Source organism: Ornithodoros turicata, chromosome 3 (assembly GCF_037126465.1).
Source record: "Ornithodoros turicata isolate Travis chromosome 3, ASM3712646v1, whole genome shotgun sequence".
Lineage (NCBI taxonomy): Eukaryota > Metazoa > Arthropoda > Arachnida > Ixodida > Argasidae > Ornithodoros > Ornithodoros turicata.
In genome coordinates, this window is record NC_088203.1 from 46,866,251 (window position 1) to 46,884,662 (window position 18,412).

Below are 18,412 nucleotides of genomic sequence, written 5' to 3' on the forward strand. Positions count from 1 at the left end.
GTCTACACATGGAACAAGTACCACGTGACTGGCTGTTTTTGTCTTCTACTGACCACCGAATACGTCTGCCCGGCAATAAACCTTATATACAAGGTGTCCCAGCTGACTGAGAACACATCATTTTACTACATTCCAATTATATTTCCATATTTCCACCAACGGTGACACGTTCTACGGCGGTGGAACACTTCTGTGATAATATAGTGCCAGAGGAGTTGCTATACTTCATGAAAGCAATGGCATCAGCAATTGCATTACTAAGAAAGGGTAATCAATACGCAATGCATAACTTCTGAAAATTTAATTAGCAATGGTAATAGATTACAAAATAAAAGTAATTTTCCCACCTCTAGGCCTCCTTGTACCAACGTTGAGGCTACTCCTCAGTGGTTTACTCCGTAGCTTTGCCACTATTAACAGAAAGAGATACAACTAGGAAAGCACCATATTCAAAATGCACTGCCGAATCTGCGAAGTACAATACTGAGAAATAACCTCAAGGTCTGTGCAGGCGGGCCCTAACGTCAACAGGTTATGCCTAAACCAGACCTGCATCGGCGAAATAAGTGAAAAGCAATTACGTCGCGTTTTTGTCGATTGTTTTTTAAACATGGTGCGAAAAGTGCAGTATTCATGCGCGTTGTGTTCAGTACAGGTAAGAAAAAATATCACACACTTTGTAATTATTCAATGCAATGTAATTAATTAAGTAGCTGTCCTGTTAAATTTTACTCTGGTTTAAAAACTAGCCTGACCGATGCTCATGGGTCATAATACATAAATTAGAGCTAAGTTAAATATATTGTGGTTATGTTTCTTGTGTATGGTTATGTTAGTTATGTTTCTTAAATATATCGTGGAATGAAAACCGCTGCGAAATATTCGAAAGCCTGCAAAAAATAATTCAGAAAAATTAATGGGTTAAGGGAGCTACACTCTAAAAACAGAAGGTGATGGCGGCAAGTCTCGCTGTTGTCGGCCTCACAGGGGTGGGAAACGTCACGACTAACGCCTTGGGGGAATCTGCGTCCTGGTCCGACTTCTAAGGGAACTGTGCAGACATATGTCTAACAGCGTCTGAGGAAAACCCAGGGAAAACCCTAGACAGCATAGTACTTCACTATCACAACAGAACTTCACCGCGTAGCACGCTATGCGTCAACCATTGATGCGAATGATAGCGTTGTCGCTCCTGATTCAAGGAGAGAAGGGTGGAGGCATAATTCGCGGCAATGGTTAGCGCACAGCGTTTGCGCACAGTTTTGTTTTCGCAGTGTAGGCCTGAGCAATGTTAGAAAAGTGCACCTACGGATTCCATAGTTTAGTCTTGATCCGCACGTTACAGTTATGCGAAAATCTGGGTTCCGAGTGGTGCGCAAGAAGCCACGAAAGATAAATAAAATATATAAAAAACAAAAACTTCGGGTCGCCAAAGTTACGCGAGCCAGTCGAAATGCCCAAAGCCTCATTTGCAGCAAGTATAAGCCTGTATGGCATCATGCTACGCCCTCATCGCCAAGTGTCCATGATCAAGAAAGAGAAATGCATGAACGGAATATCCTAAAGTGCAGATTTCCTACCTGAATGAGATCCATTTGAACCTTGTTATCAGGCGTCTGCAATGTTTAAAGAAAGAGGATTTGTAGTTCCACTGGCTAAAGGTAGTCCGACTGGAGTACATACCTTTATAACAGATGTATCATTAAACTGTAAAAATGACTCGGAAAGTGTATCGCGAAAAAAAAAAAAAAAGGTTCCGCCGTAAGTCCTTCGAACTAATTTTTATGCCCTGGTAGTCGAGAAGTTTTCTACGTCTGCGCAGCAGCGCCACAGCAGTCGGTCTGTGGACTAACTTTGCCAAGCTGAGGGTGGTTTAACGCGCGTCGAAAGCTCAGCACACGGCACACTGTACTTAAAGGAACCGAAAAGTGAATATAAACCTATTGAAACGTTATGTTCAGCGAAAAGCTTGAACCTTCAAAAGTTCAAATATCAAAGAACTCCGCTGAAATCGCTGTAGTTTTTCTCTAATCGAATTTTCCATATTTGCATGTGCAAGGATCTAGTAGGAAACCAAGCAGTCTGTCAACAATTGCATGACCCCGCGCCATCTGTCGAGGACGCATGTAATACGCGCATCTCCGGGCGCTAATCCGGCGAAACATGTTTGTCGAACATGGCGCGTCCAAAAACGGTAAGTCCGCCTCTGCACTCGTCATGCCATACAAAGGCGTAGTACAAGGACGACACCTTTCGCATCCTTCCTCATAAACATATGTAGATCTGCATGGCACCCTTTTATTTTCGCAGCATATCGTTGATTTTATCCTCGGGGAATGGGCAGTGTTCACGGACTCTCCAGCGCAATCTATTGAATATTTTGGCATACCAGGCTCATCCGCACCCCTAGTGACGGATGTGTTAGTGGCTTGCCACCTTGTGTACGAAGCAGGGCACACTGTGGTTCTCCAGTGGGGTCCAGTCCATTGTGGTGTCGTGGGGAATGCACAGGCGGACAGCGCCGCAAGCAGCTCTCTCGTCTCGTAGACGCACGCATATTGGACTGCCGAGAGAAGGCAGTCGTTACATTGTTCAACCTCTCGGGACACCCCTGACTTCCCGCCAACGGACAACCGACTTTCTCCCCTTATTTGTGCTGAGCAGAGTTGATCCAACGCTCGTTTGCCGCATGCCACGAAACACCTCTCGTCAAGGTGCTGCATTAATTCATCGAATGCAACTCAACGTGGCTTTAGTGCTCTTTCTTTATTCCGCGCCTCGGCTGATAAGAAACGTTTTTGCGGGCGGGGATTTAGCAGATTGCAAGGTCTTCATGATAGCGGACCCTAAACCAAGGTGTCGAACCGAACCCAAACCCGAACCGAAAGCCGTACCCGAACCATTATTTTTGGCGGAACCGAACCCGAACCGCAATTTCCATGACACTGTTGAACCCGAACCGGGGCAGAACCGGCAACAATAATAGGGGTAACCGGTTCGGAACAAAATGGTCGGAAATAAAAAAGTCAGCATATATTTCAAGTGCCTATCAATCCCCGAACGAGGGCAAATTGGTCTCCATATCAGGTATTTCGCAAATTTTCGCACACTCAAACGAGGACGTATAGCAAGTATGCTGTCAGCGTCTTTTTCAACACGTTGACGCGCAGTTGGCCTTGTGAGTGCCGCGGCTAGCGCCCCACGCACGCGCTAGGGTGTGTGCTCCTCACACAGGAGGCGCCACGCGGACAAATGAAGCAGAAATTAAGTAGGCCATTTGTGTAGCTCTATGCAGGACGAATATGTGGTGAAGCAAGCGCGCAACATTTTCATTTACACGTGAGCAGTAAAAATTCAACAAATCAGAAACATGAGAAGTGGAAAAGGAGCGTACGCAGAACGGTGCCTGTTTGATTTGTCATGGTTTGAAAAGCACATGTAGTTCTCCTTACTGGTTGTGCATTTGCGTCGTGACGCATTGCCTTTGTGTTGTGGATTAACTAGTACACTGCTGTGAGCTCGGACAAAGACAAGCTGGCAGACTTATTTCCGACATGCTTCAGTACGGTTTCAGGTCGATTCACGTTACGAATGCAGTGCGCCGGCAGGTACTCGTCTATGTCAAATGCTGCCCATCTCCTTAAAGTGTATCTTGCTGGCACTGTGCGAGTGAAAAACGGAATTTTGGGAACAGAAAGTAGCAGGACTACAGCGCTTAATCGGCGAGGACGCTGTTTGCAAGTGTTCATCCATTTCTCTTTTCTCTCGTTAAATGGAGTACCTGACAGCAGTAGGCTTTTAGCCACGCATTTCCTTATAAAAGCAGTTTTAGGGGAAATATAAAAATTTAAGCGTTGAACCGGTTCGCGAACCGGTTTGGGGCTGCGAACCAGTTTGTGAACCGGTTCGGCTTTTGGCGTGGCCGAACCGGAACTGAACCGCAAGGAAATCCAAGCAACGCGAACCCGAACCCGGACCGAACCCGTCTTTTTGCAGTTCAACACCCTGCTTAAAACACGATAAGTCTTATTTCTTTGAAGTTGCTGGCATCAGGCTATGAATCCTTGTTTTCACAGCTTCCGTTCTTCTATCGTTTTCATAGAGCGCTTGTGACATGATGAAACACACTAGTGACAGCGTAACTTCATTACGTCCTCAATCTCGTTCGACACCACGGAGTCAGTGTAAACGACGTGATCACGGCAAAGTCGATGTGCTCACTTCGTCGTTAACGGTTCCACGGGGACTCTCAAAATCACCGAGAACGATGGAGTAGGTCGCATCGTCCGTGTATGGCTCCGGTTTGTTTGTGAAGTAAAGGGTCGCACCGCTAAAATCAAAGCCGCCTCGCTAAGTGCCATCAACCCGTGTCTCAGTCCTGAAAGGGTTCCCGTCAACCAGAGAACTGCCCTCACCGTGACGTTCGAAAAAATGAGTGTCGCCTGTGAACGCGTTCACTTCCCTTTCGTCTATGCCAACGCCATGACCATTTATAAATTGCAAGGTGAGACCTACAACAAAGTAATGTACTCCTATAGCAACTCACAACCGCAATACCTCGTCTATGTTTGGCTATTGGAAGCCTGGTCTTCCTTCAATATACAGCGTGCATGCCAACACAGGGAATATTTATGGGAATTATAATATTTTGGGTAGTATTTGTCCTCCCCGAGCTGCGTTTCGCAACAAGTCATCATTTTATGTAGGTGCATTCTGCCCCTATGATGTTATTATCGTTGGCAAATCTTGCTATCTCGGTTTATAAGTGGTTCTTTGCTCCTTCCTATTCGTCCACAACAACAACAACAAAGTAAAGAAAGGTAGTCATGCGTTTTGGAACAGCAAATATCTATTTCTTCTTAACTCTTGACGATTTTGGAATATTTTTTTAGCATAATGTCGTGTTTTTCTTTTCCATGATATTGCTTGCTGCTTCTATGTTGCAGTCTACGACAATGTCTGATGCTATGTACGCCTATACGAAGGCCGCTGTGGCAGTTCTTTAGCACTAATCAAACGTTATTATTAACATTACACATCGGTTTAAAAAAAAACATGCCTTATTTATATTCTGAAACAATCTTGATCGACTGTTAGATTTTTATTAATATGACCGTGTGTCAAATGCAGGCACAAATGGGTAAAAGGGCATCCCCTGCCTCGAGCTACACCTCTGTGAGATATGTGTAGAATGATGCAAGATTGGGAACAAGTTGACTAAGAAACTCACCATCACAGTGCATCATCAAGTTAACGGATTATGCGTGAGAAAGAAACGAAAAAGTTTTTCCCGCTATATTTATAATGTATATTCCATTTGTTGTTGACTGTATTATTCATGTGAATTCTTCAGTGCGAGATTTCCATCCTCATAGTGCAGGTACTGGACGTAGCTGGCCTCAATCATCAATAATTGGTAGTCCCTTCCGGATAAATATGCACTTAACTCCACGTAAATACTACACGCTTGTCTGGGCTACACACCGTGTCACACATTGCGCATAATGTTCCACCTGCAAAAAGCTTCGCCCTCGCATACATTTTACATGTTTCCTGTTGCAGAGCAGATGCCCTTTTTACAAACCACTTCCACACAAGCAGTCTCACGGGTTAATAAGGCCAAACCCCCAAAGCCCACATATAAAATTCGGGAAAACCACCCGTACGCACCATAGCTAGATACGCGAAGGTGCCGATACGGCGTCAGTACCAGACGGACGAAATCGCCACGTGTGTCGCTGTCGATCAAGCGAGCGCAGCGCCCTCCAGCTAGTGCATGGTGCCCATATGACGCAGCGGCCTCGCGCTAGAGAGACGCAAGCATCGTGTTGAATGTGGTGGATACTCTTGCTTGTCATGACCGGGTTTACAAGTGCTTTTGCGGAAGGAACAGAAGTTGCAAACGAGTACCTAGGTGTGCTCTTTTTCGTTATTGTCCATCGTTCGATCATTACCAATTTTGTACACACAACACCCCCGCGAGGGTGTACCCTGTTGCCCACTCTTAATAATAAAACTTTTGAAATCCACGCTAAGAAATCCACCTGTAAGAAATTGGACGACGATAACGTGTCCCCGATCACCTGTCAGATGTTCCTGGCACCTGCGCGCGTGTTCGATTTTGTTTCTTCCTTTTATGACGGCCCACCATTTTCCACCATTCTCTTCGAGGATGGTCCCGGCCACATCGAGCAAATAAACCGCTCTTTCTACCGTTGAAGTAGTTCTTTTCTACACGAATTTTGGTGCCGAAACCCGGGAGCCCCGGTCTTTCCTGGAACCCACTCTGGAACCCACTTCCCTCTCGGGAACCCAAGTCCCTTCTGGAATATTAGAGAAAGAGCTCTTCAACGATGGACCGCCTTCGAAAAGTACGTGCCCCGGTTCGGTCACGGATTACGAAGCTGGCTGATGAAATCTTGTCTCGCCGGGTGCGAGCCGGGTCGAAGCTCCGCTGCCTTCATGACACTGTAAGAGTACGGATGCGGAATTTGAAGAGCTTACAAGTTCCCGAGGGCGCACAGCATAGTACTTATGACGGCGCTGCTACGAAAACTCCCACCGGACATGGAGCTAGAGTATTATCGGCATCACGCGCAACAGCTATCTGGAACCGTGGCCAGGCACGTAGCAACTGAATCACGAGAGGTTCCTCCGGTAGCCGACACCGGTACTCTTGACTCTCTAATTTCCTTCCTTCAGCGAGAAATAGAGCACCGAGAACGAATGGTGCCACGGAAAAGGGAAGCTCCATCTCATCAGGCGGACTCTCTTTCATTTTGCCCGACCCCTAAAATCGCTTCTGCCGCAGCGCTCAACACCATCGCTGACTCGACAATTCGAGAGCGAAAGCCCTTTCCGTGTCTCCTTTGTGGATCCAACGATCATTCTGTTGCAAATTGCGTTATCACCTTCACCCCAGAGCAAAAGCTTGTAAAATTGCGACAAGCGGGATGTTGTTTCAAGTGTGGCAAACCACGGCATCTGGCTAAAGACTGTCGCACTGCCAAGCGACTTTCCTGTTCAAACTGTACCGGCAAACACTTGACATCCTTGTGTTGCAAGAACGTGCAAGCTACGCATGCATCATCGGTGGATTACGCGATTAGCTCAGATCAGCACGACTTACCGCCCCCACCTCTTGGGAATCCCTTGCATGACGGCGCCGCCACCTCCATAAACGTTTCTAGTGTTCACAATGGCTCAGTCATCCTACTTCAAACGGCAAGATCATGGGTCGCAGCCCCGCGTTCCCCTAAGAGAAAGCTCATCCGTATATTGCTTGATGGAGGAAGCCAGCGGACGTTCATCCGCAAGGATGTTTCAGCACAGCTACGATGCCCCACAGCAGGTCACCAACAGCTTGCTATCTTCGCACTAGGACGCCGTGCAAATGCCGAAACCTTGTCTCGCCGGGTGCGAATGTCACTGACGCCACTTTTGGCCCACGACCATCTGGAAATAGAGGCCATTGAGTTCCAAGATATGTGTATGGGAAACCTTCCAATTCCAGAAGCCGCCATCACTGACCAACTTGTTGAATCTGGTATTCCCGTTGCGGACGACATTGCCTCTCGACTCGACATACCTGGCAACTCATTGCTAATAGGCTGTGATTACTACTGGCACGTCGTCACCGGCCAAATGAAGAAATTGTGTGACGGTTTTGTGGCCGTAGAAACAATCTTCGGCTGGGTACTACAAGGTCCCCAACCAGGAGAGCTCAAACTTTCACGTCCACCCCCCTTGGATACACATCTTCTACACGTTCAAGCCCAGGACGTAACTATAACCAAAGAACTACAAAAATTCTGGGACATTGAGCATCTCGGGATCAAGGACGATAATTCCCCCCTGAGAACGGACGACAATCCGATAGTGCAACGATTTTCCGAGTCTGCGCGACTCAGTGACCAGCGTTACACAGTCCGACTTCCTTGGAGAGGTGATGTGCAACTCCTAGGCGATAACAAGGAAGTAGCCCTGAAGCGTCTGGCTATCCTCACCCGCACTCTCCGAATAGATAAAACACTTCTCCAAACGTATGACACGACCATCCGGCAGTATCTGGAACATCATCACGGAGAAAGGGTTACCGATACATCAACTGATGCACCTCAGGCTTATTACATGCCCCACCACGCGGTCATACGCGAAGATCGTGAAACTACCAAAGTCCGAATTGTTTTCGACATAAGCTCCAAAGCACCCGGAGCACAATCATTGAATGACATCCTCGAACCCGGTCCTAATCTCAACCCCGACATGCTGAAGCTATTACTCACTTTTCGCTTACACAGAATCGCAATCATAGCCGACATTGAGAAGGCTTTCCTTCAAATTCTTCTGGACGTTCAGGACCGAGACTTCCTTCGTTTCTTCTGGTATGAAACCACTCCGTCCGTAGAAGGTCAGTTGCCCCGACTCGAAATATGGCGCATGACACGTGTTCCCTTTGGCGCAACGAGTAGCACTTTCCTTTTAGCTGCCACTATACATCATCATCTGCAGCACCAGGCGGCTACTTATCCATGGACGACAAGTCGACTGAAAGCACGGTTCTATGTTGGTGATCTCGTCACTGGCGCCGAGGATACCCAGGAAGCCATGAAACTTTTCCGGGAAACTCTTCAGATCTTTGAAACTGCAAGCATGCCAGTCCGGAAATGGCTCACAAACAGTCCCACTCTTCAGCAAGAGTTTGAACGCTCAGGCTACACGCGAGTGTCAATGGTATCTGCTAAGGTGTTGGGCATCACTTGGCATACCGGTCGGGATGACCTGACATGCTCTCTCTCTTCCATTTCGGAGTTCCTCAAGTCCAGTCAATGTACGAAGCGCCACGTTTTACGTAGTGTCTCCCGGCTTTTTGATCCTTTCGGGTTTTTGGCGCCGTTCACGATAACCCCCAAGATTCTCTTCCAAAGTCTCTGGGAAGAAAAAACACAATGGGACGCTACCCTCACGACTGCAAGTTCAATCGTATGGAACACCTGGTGCTCAGAGCTCAACCAACTTACGTCCTTTGCGCTCCCACGTATTCTCGACCCGGATAGCCCCGACCTTGTCTCAACTTTCTCGCTGCATGCCTTTTGCGATGCCAGCCCGCATGCGTATGGGGCGGTTGTGTACTTTCGCAACCCAAAGACTTGCCGTGTCACCTTCGTCGTTGCCAAATCGCGAGTGGCCCCTTTGAAACGTCAGAGTCTTCCCAGGCTAGAGCTAATGGCAGCTGTCCTTGCAGCCCGATTACTCAAGACCGTCGCAGATACATTCTCAATCGTGCGCGACAACTGCAACGCCTGGACAGATTCGATGATTGCCCTTTCCTGGATTCGGACAGCACCTTCACGCCTAACACCTTTCGTAAGCCATCGTGTCTTAGATATTCAACGACACGTTCCCCCTCATCTGTGGAGACACTGTCCTGGATGCGAAAACCCTGCCGACCTCCTTACCCGCGGGGAATCTGCCACAACACTAACACAGAGCTCTCTATGGGTATCCGGCCTTCCCTGGCTCCAGCAGGCAACGACATTCTGGCCCCCAACACCAAACCCGGTTGAATCACCACCAGATGCCATCGAACTCAATGCACAGCTTGACGTAGATGTCTCCCTACTACTTGTTCCCGGACCTCCCACTGAGGCTGTGCTCTCTATAAACAACTTTAGTAGCTTTACCCGTCTACTCGCAGTAACGGCATGGATTTTTCGCTTTATTCAACGTGCTAGAAGATCAACTAATGCTGCTCCACAGCATGGCAACGCTCATCTGTCAGCCGACGACTTGCACAGAGCCGAGCAATATTGGATCAAGACTGTACAGCAAGAGGTATTCGGACCAAATCCTGCCGTTTACGAAAATCTGCGAGACCTCTCAGTCTTCATCGATACCGAAGGTATCCTTCGGCTCACGACTCGGCTAGTTTTCAGTGGGCTGAATTCCTCCACGATCAACCCTATAATTCTTCCCGGCAAGCATTATTTCACGTGGCTCATGATCACGTACACCCACGTAAACCAGATGCACACCGGGGTTCAAGGCACCCTCGCTCAACTGCGTGAGAGGTTTTGGATCATACGTGGACGTCAAGCAGTCAAAAGAGTCATATATGCGTGTGTCGTCTGCCGCCGGTTCGGGAGTAAGGCCACACGCCAAGCCACGGCTTCGCTTCCTCCAGATCGTCTCTCCAGAAGCGAACCCTTTCATGTCACGGGGCTTGACTTCGCAAGCCCGATCTACTATCGTACTGATCGCTCGAGCACCACTCCGAAGTCATATATCGTCCTATTTACGTGTGCTGTAACTCGCGCCGTGCATCTAGAATTGGCATCCTCAATGACCACAGACGATTTTCTACAAGCCTTCAGACGCTTCATCGCTCGTAGATCGATACCTGCCGAAGTGTACTCTGACAACTTCCGGACATTCAAGCGGGCCTCCACGGACCTTGCCGAACTTGGCCGGCTCATCCATGCCGAACCCGTCCAGCGCTACTGCGCAGTTTGCAATATCCAATGGGTATTCATCGCCGAGCGCGCAGCCTGGTGGGGCGGATTCTGGGAACGGCTGGTGAGATCAGTCAAAGACGCCTGCGCAAGACAGCAGCTGACAACCATCCTCACTGAAATTGAGGCCACGATCAATTCGCGCCCATTGACATACCTCTCCGACGATCCCAGAGACCTTTCACCACTCTGTCCATCTCACTTTCTGGTTGGAAGGCGCCTGACTCTCCTACCTGAGCATCCTCAGACCAGCAGTATCACTGATGAAACCCGTTCCTCGCTTATCGAGAAGGCAGATCTCCGACGGGTGATGCTGGCGAGCTTTTGGCGCAGGTGGACCCGTGACTACATATGCGAGCTGCCTTCCGCTCATCGCTTCCAGTGCAGCGATATCGTACCCTTCAAGGTGGGCGAGCTAGTGCTCCTGTCCTCCAAACCACAAGGAAGAGCAGTGTGGCCACTTGAACGTATCTCTGAGGTACAGCCAGGACGCGACGGAGTCATCCGAGGGTGCAGGGTAGTACTTCCCAACGGATCAGAAATACGTCGTCCCGTCCAGAACCTCCACAAGCTGGAGCTTTGACTGGAGCTGGTACCTGCGGCCTCGATTATCTCAGCTTCTTATCTTCGCCCGGGGAGTGTAAGAAATTGGACGACGATAACGTGTCCCCGATCACCTGTCAGGTGTTCCTGGCACCTGCGCGCGTGTTCGATTTTGTTTCTTCCTTTTATGACGGCCCACCATTTTCCACCATTCTCTTCGAGGATGGTCCCGGCCACATCGAGCAAATAAACCGCTCTTTCTACCGTTGAGGTAGTTCTTTTCTACACCACCCTTTAAAATACATCCCTTTGAAATCCACGCTGTCAAAATAAATCACATTGGGTCTATGCAGTCCAGTGTTAAGCATGGTTTCACGTGAGAAAATTAGTGTTTAAGACGTTCACACTCAAGAATAAGGAGTCTTTATGCAATTCTGTGTCGTATTCAGCATGTATCTCTCAATTATTAATTAATTTAATTACGTTATAGGCGTAAATAACAACGCGTATGAATACTAAGGAAACAACGCTTCAGCAGTTCAGCCGTTCGGCTACCACTGGGAACGAGGCTATCTGAGAAAATGGACTAACGACGGAGCCGTATGGTGTTGCGGATGTGCTGCATAAAAAGGACAATCACTGCAAGCTGTAATAAAGGATATGTTTTTTCTGCCGATTTCGTCAGGTATTTTTCAGACGTGTAACGGCTTGGTGTGCTAACAGCAACTATTGCAACTCATGAAGGAATTCATGGGTGAAGTGACATTGATGCAGTCGTAGCTGTGTTGGACAGGAAATCGGGTAGTGAAAAATGTCCAGGATGACCAACATATAAAACGTACCACAAAACTGCTGTGTCAACCATTTGTCACGACGTTAATCACGTAAACATCATGTAAACGTCTCTTGCTTTCCTCGGCCTCAGCCTACGAAGAACCACTAATGTTATGTTTGATAAGTGCCGCGAGAAGTGGTTCAGCAAGGTAAAACTGTGCCGGGAACACCGTCGTAGGAGGGAGGTGACTATATAGATCACAGTGAAAGATAGCAAAGGACTGTTACTGGTCATGGAGAAAGCAAATCTCGTTGACCAACAGATCAATGGATTGTACAAATTGTCTTCCTGTCAATGCACAACTGACATTTTCCTCCCGTCTATACTGAGAAATGTTGACCCAGAGCTTGGTTTCTGGGTGCCACAAAACACTTCTCCCCGAGATGGTGCACTGTAACTCATGGACTGTGACTCAATGGGGCATTTACAGCTCAGTGGTATTACCACCTGAGGCAGATTGACTGCCTCAGATGTTGTCACTGCAGTGCTGTAGAAGACCCAGAGCATATTCTTCGTCATTGCCCACACTACCGAGCTTTCCAAACTGCCATTTTCGGATATCTTAATAATCTGAACTCCTCCCCTCTCTCTAAAATTGCTCGGCCTATGGCTAACTCGAGCCCACGAATGCCTGCCCTCAAAGCTCTTTTGACAATTTTGGACTCCATGGGACATTATTTCCTTCCTCACACCACCAGCAGCTATGGGGTAGAGTGTTGCCCGTGGCTATGAAACTCCCTGTCCATCTGAAAATAACGTTAATGCTGGAACGATTAACTCAATTTCTTAACTTTCTTAAACAGCATCTGCAACTTGTGCGAGGTGGTTTAAACCACTCTTATAACTACGTGTTCTGTGTAACCTAGGAATGCTGGTCGTATGTGGGTGAAGCGGCTAGTTTGCCACAGTACCACAAATAGGAACAAAAATGGCTGATAAATCTGTTACAGAATCTGGGCCAAGAGGATGAGCACTTGGAATGATCAGTGTTTAGTACCATGCAGAGAAAGATACAGTAGAGTACCTTCAAATTTTGTACTACTTTTTCGGAATTAGTTGTAATTATGCTGCAGCTACATAGGCAGCTGTTAAAATGCAACTCACTATTGCCAAAACTTAGTGCTAGCACTCAATTCTTTTCAAAATTTTGGTTGGTGATGTTATGAATGTTTCGGTGACTTCCGTAGGCCCGGTTTCACCAACTCTGGTTAACTGACCAAGATCAAGAGTTGTCAATTCTCGAACTTAACACACACTTCTTTTTTCCATCGGTGATGTGGTTAATGTTTCAGTAATAATAACTCCTTTAGTGAAGCAGAGAGTTTAATGACCCTTCATCTTAGTTCAGATGCTGAAAAGGTTGGTGAAACTGGGTCATAATGTAGCCTTTGTGTTCTTGTGCCGTGCAATGGTTTTTCAAGGGATTCAGCACGTAAGAAACTATGTAAGAATATAAATGTCACGATGACGTTGGTAGACAGACTGAAATCGAAACAAATCGGAAAAGGGGGGGGGGGCTGGGTTCCACGAGTGGGCACTTGTTCGCTGCCTCCTCTTGAAAGAAAAGCAGGACCGAAAGTCCTGTTCCCTTTCATAGGCCACTGTAATCCCCTCAAGACCGTGCCTTTTAGGCGCGACCTTCTCCGCCCCAAGATCTGAGCGTAGGTCAACTGTACCGAATTGGTGGCGCTGTTGAACAGTATGATGGCATTTGTTTACAAACCGGAAGAGATCTATTGATGCAGCAGGATATAAAGTCTACATACTTCTGTGCCGTTCTGTCCAGTTTCTTAAGCTCTCTGTGTTTCTGTGCTCCTTCTGCAGGTGTCCTGAGGGAGATTCAACCCACAATTTGGGAAACATTACTTATTTCCCGCCCATTCACCATACCGAAACCACAATATGACAATATGTGTTGCCTGTTTGTTCAGCCTTTTAGAAACTTATTTATACATACTGCAGCCATTATCATGGCTATGGCAGCAACAAGCAGTCTGCAAAGATTTGTTCAAAGTATGCTCCCTGTTTCCACCACCAAAAGCATTCTGTTTGGCAATTGTAGAAGGCAAAAAGCTGTACGTAAAAACGTTGATACCTGAACAGAGGGCACTGTTATGGTTTAGTGCAACGAAGAGGAAGAGGACAGTCGCCATAACGAGGTTTCCGGGTTCTTTTTCCTTTTTTTAGGAACGTTCTGGTTAGTCTTCGTTTGTCCTCGGAATAAAGAGGTCCGATTATACAGAGCGGAGTAGTCGCGGTCATTACAGTCACAGAGTGGAAGTTCCACAACATATCCACAACATAAGGTATCAGGACCTAATGACGTTCTCTTACTTCAGAGAGACCTTGACGCTATTGGTGCCTGGTGTGCTACATGGGGCATGACCCTAAATACCAGTAAATGTAAAGTTCTTCATTTTAACGGCACTAGTCGCACAAGAATACATTCGTATGGAATAGGATCTGTCCCTCTCGCGCTGACAAATGAATACAAATACCTGGGTGTTTTATTCCAGTCTAACTTACACTGGGAGAGTCACATCAATCAGGTTGTGTCCAGGGCAAGTCGTACTTTGTTTTTTCTTAGGCACAACTTTAAGCGGGCGCCGCGTCATGTAAAGGAAACTGTTTTCAAATCATACGTTCTCCCCATATTAGAGTATGCTTCGGTGGTGTGGGATTCCCAGCAGGAATATTTACAGAAAAGGATTCAGGGAGTTCAGAATATGGCAGCGAGGTTCGTGTCGGGTAATTATTCTTTTCTTATTCGCTCTCATGAACTTATTGCCGACTTAGGGTGGGACAATTTAAAGAATAGAAGGCGATATAATCGATTGAAATTGCTGTACGATATTCATAGCGGAAACACTGGTCTAAATAAGGATGAATTTCTTCTACTACCTGTGTATGTATCGTCCAGGATGGATCACTCTAAAAAAATTGAACCATTGCGTTTGTTTGCGAGTGTTGCGAGTGTTTTAAAGCAATCCTTCTTTTGTTCCACCATCCCAGAGTGGAATTCTCTGCCCCAAGAAGCCGCTAATGCTGCCAATAATGCATTATTTATGGCTAAGATTAGGTGTCTTATGCACTGATTCTTAGTTTTTGTTGTTACTCTTCTTTTTTTGTTCGTTTCTACCATGTAATACTGTGTGTATTCAGTGTACAATATTGGCGTGTTTTCCTGAGAATGATGCAAGTAGCATCACCATTGTACTTCCTCACTCCTCTGCTGTAATGCCTCACGGCGCTGCAGTGCTCTCTGAATAAATAAATAAATAAACATATACTTTTGGTGCCGAAACCCGGGACCCGACTTCACCGCAAGAACGAACGTTGCAACAAGACATCATGGACCGACTGAAGGCTAAAAGAGGAGCACGACGTGCCGAGGTAACCAAGCTGGTCGATGAGGTCAACGAGCTTCGACAGGACCTAAGCGCAAGCAAGGCGATCTTGGATGGACTTCTTGCACGGCTGGAATCGAGTGATACAGACCTTCGCAAAGTGAACGATGAGATTGAGCTGCTGATCAAGGAGGACGAACTTCCGTTGGAATATGAGGCTGTATTCAGGTATGAAGAGTCAGCGGCAAATGCAATGGCAGAACTCCGAACCCGGATTTCCGACATAGAACTAAATGACCGACGTACAAATGCAACGTCTACTGTGGAGCCATTAGCAGCGCAGACCATCCATCAGACTCAAGCAGGAATTTGGGTGTCATCGGGTACAGCATGCACGCAACTTCGAGGCATCATAGATGGCGGCAGCCAGAGGACTTCCGTCAGAGATGCCGTCGCCAAGAAACTGAACATGAAAGTGGTGGGGGAGAGCAAGCTGCACTTGAACACGTTCACAAGTGATGCTTCTACCAGGAAGACACACCAGGGCAAGGTCGTCGAGCTAGGTTAAGGATTCAGTACCACCCGGCAGAACATGTAATTCACGCAACGACGATTCCTTTTATCTGTAAGGACCTTGCCGAGATTCCCTCCAACCAAGAGCTCGTAACAATGCTTTGCCAATTCAAGACAAACATAATTATCCTTTAGAACAACTTGTTTGCAAAGCATATGCACTCGTATGCACTTGCTTTAATCGCCCCAGGAGCTTTTATCTCCCATAACATATCTCAGCAGATACAGCATGTCATATAGGTAACACAATTTTGGCACCGTATTTGCTTGATATATCCAACAAGCAGAGGTATCGAATCTTTGTGGTGTGCCACGCGTCCGTGTAAAGACGAGTCGCTTAGATGGAATAGGTATAGCACCTTAATGTTGAATGCGAGAACTTACAATGTTTGACAACATATATGTCATGGGTTAAATAGAGAAGTATATCATACACATCAGAAGAATGCAAACACTTCAGTGGTTTACATTTACCTGTTATTCCAATGTTTACTCTCCCTTCTAATGGAATTATGTATTTCAGCCTCATTTTTTGTATTATTGAATTTTAATTTGGCAATCCTTTCACATGTCTTGTGATAGACAGGTTAGCAATGTAAGCAGTGTTTTTGTGCCTCTCACAACCTGCATTTTTATGTCTGAGGCTCTTTTTGTGGCAAGAGGGCAAGGGTACCGGCAATATTGCACACGTTCACAAAAATGCAGAACCAGAGGCACACACACACACACACAAATTTACAGCATAACACAGCCCCAATCATTTTATAGTGTCCGTTTTTCTGTGTCGTCTGTTCTACATTTGTTAATTTTTTTTTTCGTGTGTAGTTTGTGGATTTTTAGCCCAAGAGCAGTTGCTGTAGAGGATGCTGAGAACATGTGAAGCACACATTTTCTCATTTTCACATTATGCAGTAAGCAGTGTGAAATACAACTCAAAAGGAATTTAATGAGGGAGAAGTGTCGCCAAGATTAGTGTGGGAACATCGCAAAAGAAAAATAATTCTAAACCATAATGGATTCCTATCCTATTTTATGATACAGTATCAGATAAAAGTTATTCAAATAATAATAAAGAAGTAATCGTGCAAATTATCAGTCAAACAGTGAAGCTGGCTGCAGTACACTACAACGTGTCACGTGTAACAATATTAGTATACCTCAAGTTTCAAACACTGACACATGAACCTCAGGGGGGTCGCAAGCGGGGGTTACACCACTTGGCGAAAAGAGAAAGCAGACAAAGTGAACGCAATACGCGACAAAACCAAGGAAACTATCTCGCTACAACTGCAATATATTGAAGTTGTTTTACAAAAATATAAGTTCAGTTCAGCCCACAAACACTCGGGAACCGAGCTAACGTGCTTTCCCTCGGTCCGTCGCATTATTTCTCACTGTACCATGACGGGACCCCCGAACCTACAGCATACGTCACTTGCGCACAGTAGCATAACATTTATATTATTGTATATGTGTCAGGGCACACACACGCGCACATGCACCGACGAGGAAAGATATCCGCTGTCGCACACACAGCCATCCCGAAAGCTATGCCCATCTTCGTTGATGCACCCACGAATCTACATGAAGACCGCCGATGCTTTCCCTCTCGTATTAAGTACCTGTACCAAGGGCCCGAAACGGTTACATCCCATTTCGCCTATTCCCATTTTGCCTAAACCGGATTATCGGATTAAAGAGGCGGGAGGGGTAACAGTCGTTAGGCGAAATGGGACTGCCGTGCAATCTCATTAGGCAAAACGGAACTGTCGGCAAGTGGGCATTACTTACACGCTCCGAACCGATGATGACGTGTGCAAGAAATGAATGTGCTCGTCGGACAACTACCTTACGTCGTCTGAAACAAAGACCCTTTACATTTGCAAATATAAGGTGTAAATATAATGTACAAATATAACAAAAACATTTTACAAACATTTTACATAGTGACTCCTGATGGACAGCATGACGAATGAAACAAGGCTTCGAGCCATGTTCAGTGTCACCTGAGCGATGTTAAATATGGAAACTGGTGTCACTATATCGTGTTTAATTTAACTCTTTTTTTTTCTTTCGTGTTAGCGCCGCGAAGCTATGAGCGACGGCGAGGTGGCTATGAGCGAGATGTGGCTATGTGGAGATGAGAGGTGGCTATGAGCGACGTACAGATGAGAACAGATGGAGAGAGGACAGCAGGAAGGGGTGGGGGATAGGGTGTTAATATGCGTCTTGGGCAGACTTCAGGGGGAACTGTGCCGGTATTCGTCTCGAAAGTCTTCGGAAAACCCAGGGAAAACCTCAGACAGCACAATCGGTGGTAGGATTCGAACCCACCACCTCCCAGTTAGCACGACACCACCGAGCGAGACGCCTTAACCCACGTTCAACCTAACTACCGTATTTTCCAGTGTATAACGCGCGCGTTATTCGGTAAAAAGGTGCTCTGAAGAGGGCCTGCGCATTATCTAACGGTGGGAGTTATACACGGAAATATTTTCCGACAGGAATTCCTTTTCTGGTCGGTGTCGTACAAATTCTAGTCTCCTCCAGGGTGTGCTGTGAATTTCTCCCAAATCACTTAGGGTCAGTTGAAAAAGCCGGCG

At 46.7% G+C, this 18,412-nt stretch overlaps 1 protein-coding gene across 2 annotated transcripts in view; it reads right to left on the minus strand.

The window, feature by feature from the left end:
• The window catches only part of LOC135387008 (uncharacterized), a 304,499-nt gene that overhangs the window by 42,592 nt on the left and 243,495 nt on the right, over positions 1–18,412 (minus strand). For both annotated transcript variants that reach the window (XM_064616448.1, XM_064616447.1), the window contains exon 18: positions 1,581–1,616. In XM_064616448.1, coding sequence (XP_064472518.1) covers positions 1,581–1,616 — 36 coding nt within the window. The remainder of the gene's footprint in view (positions 1–1,580; positions 1,617–18,412) is intronic.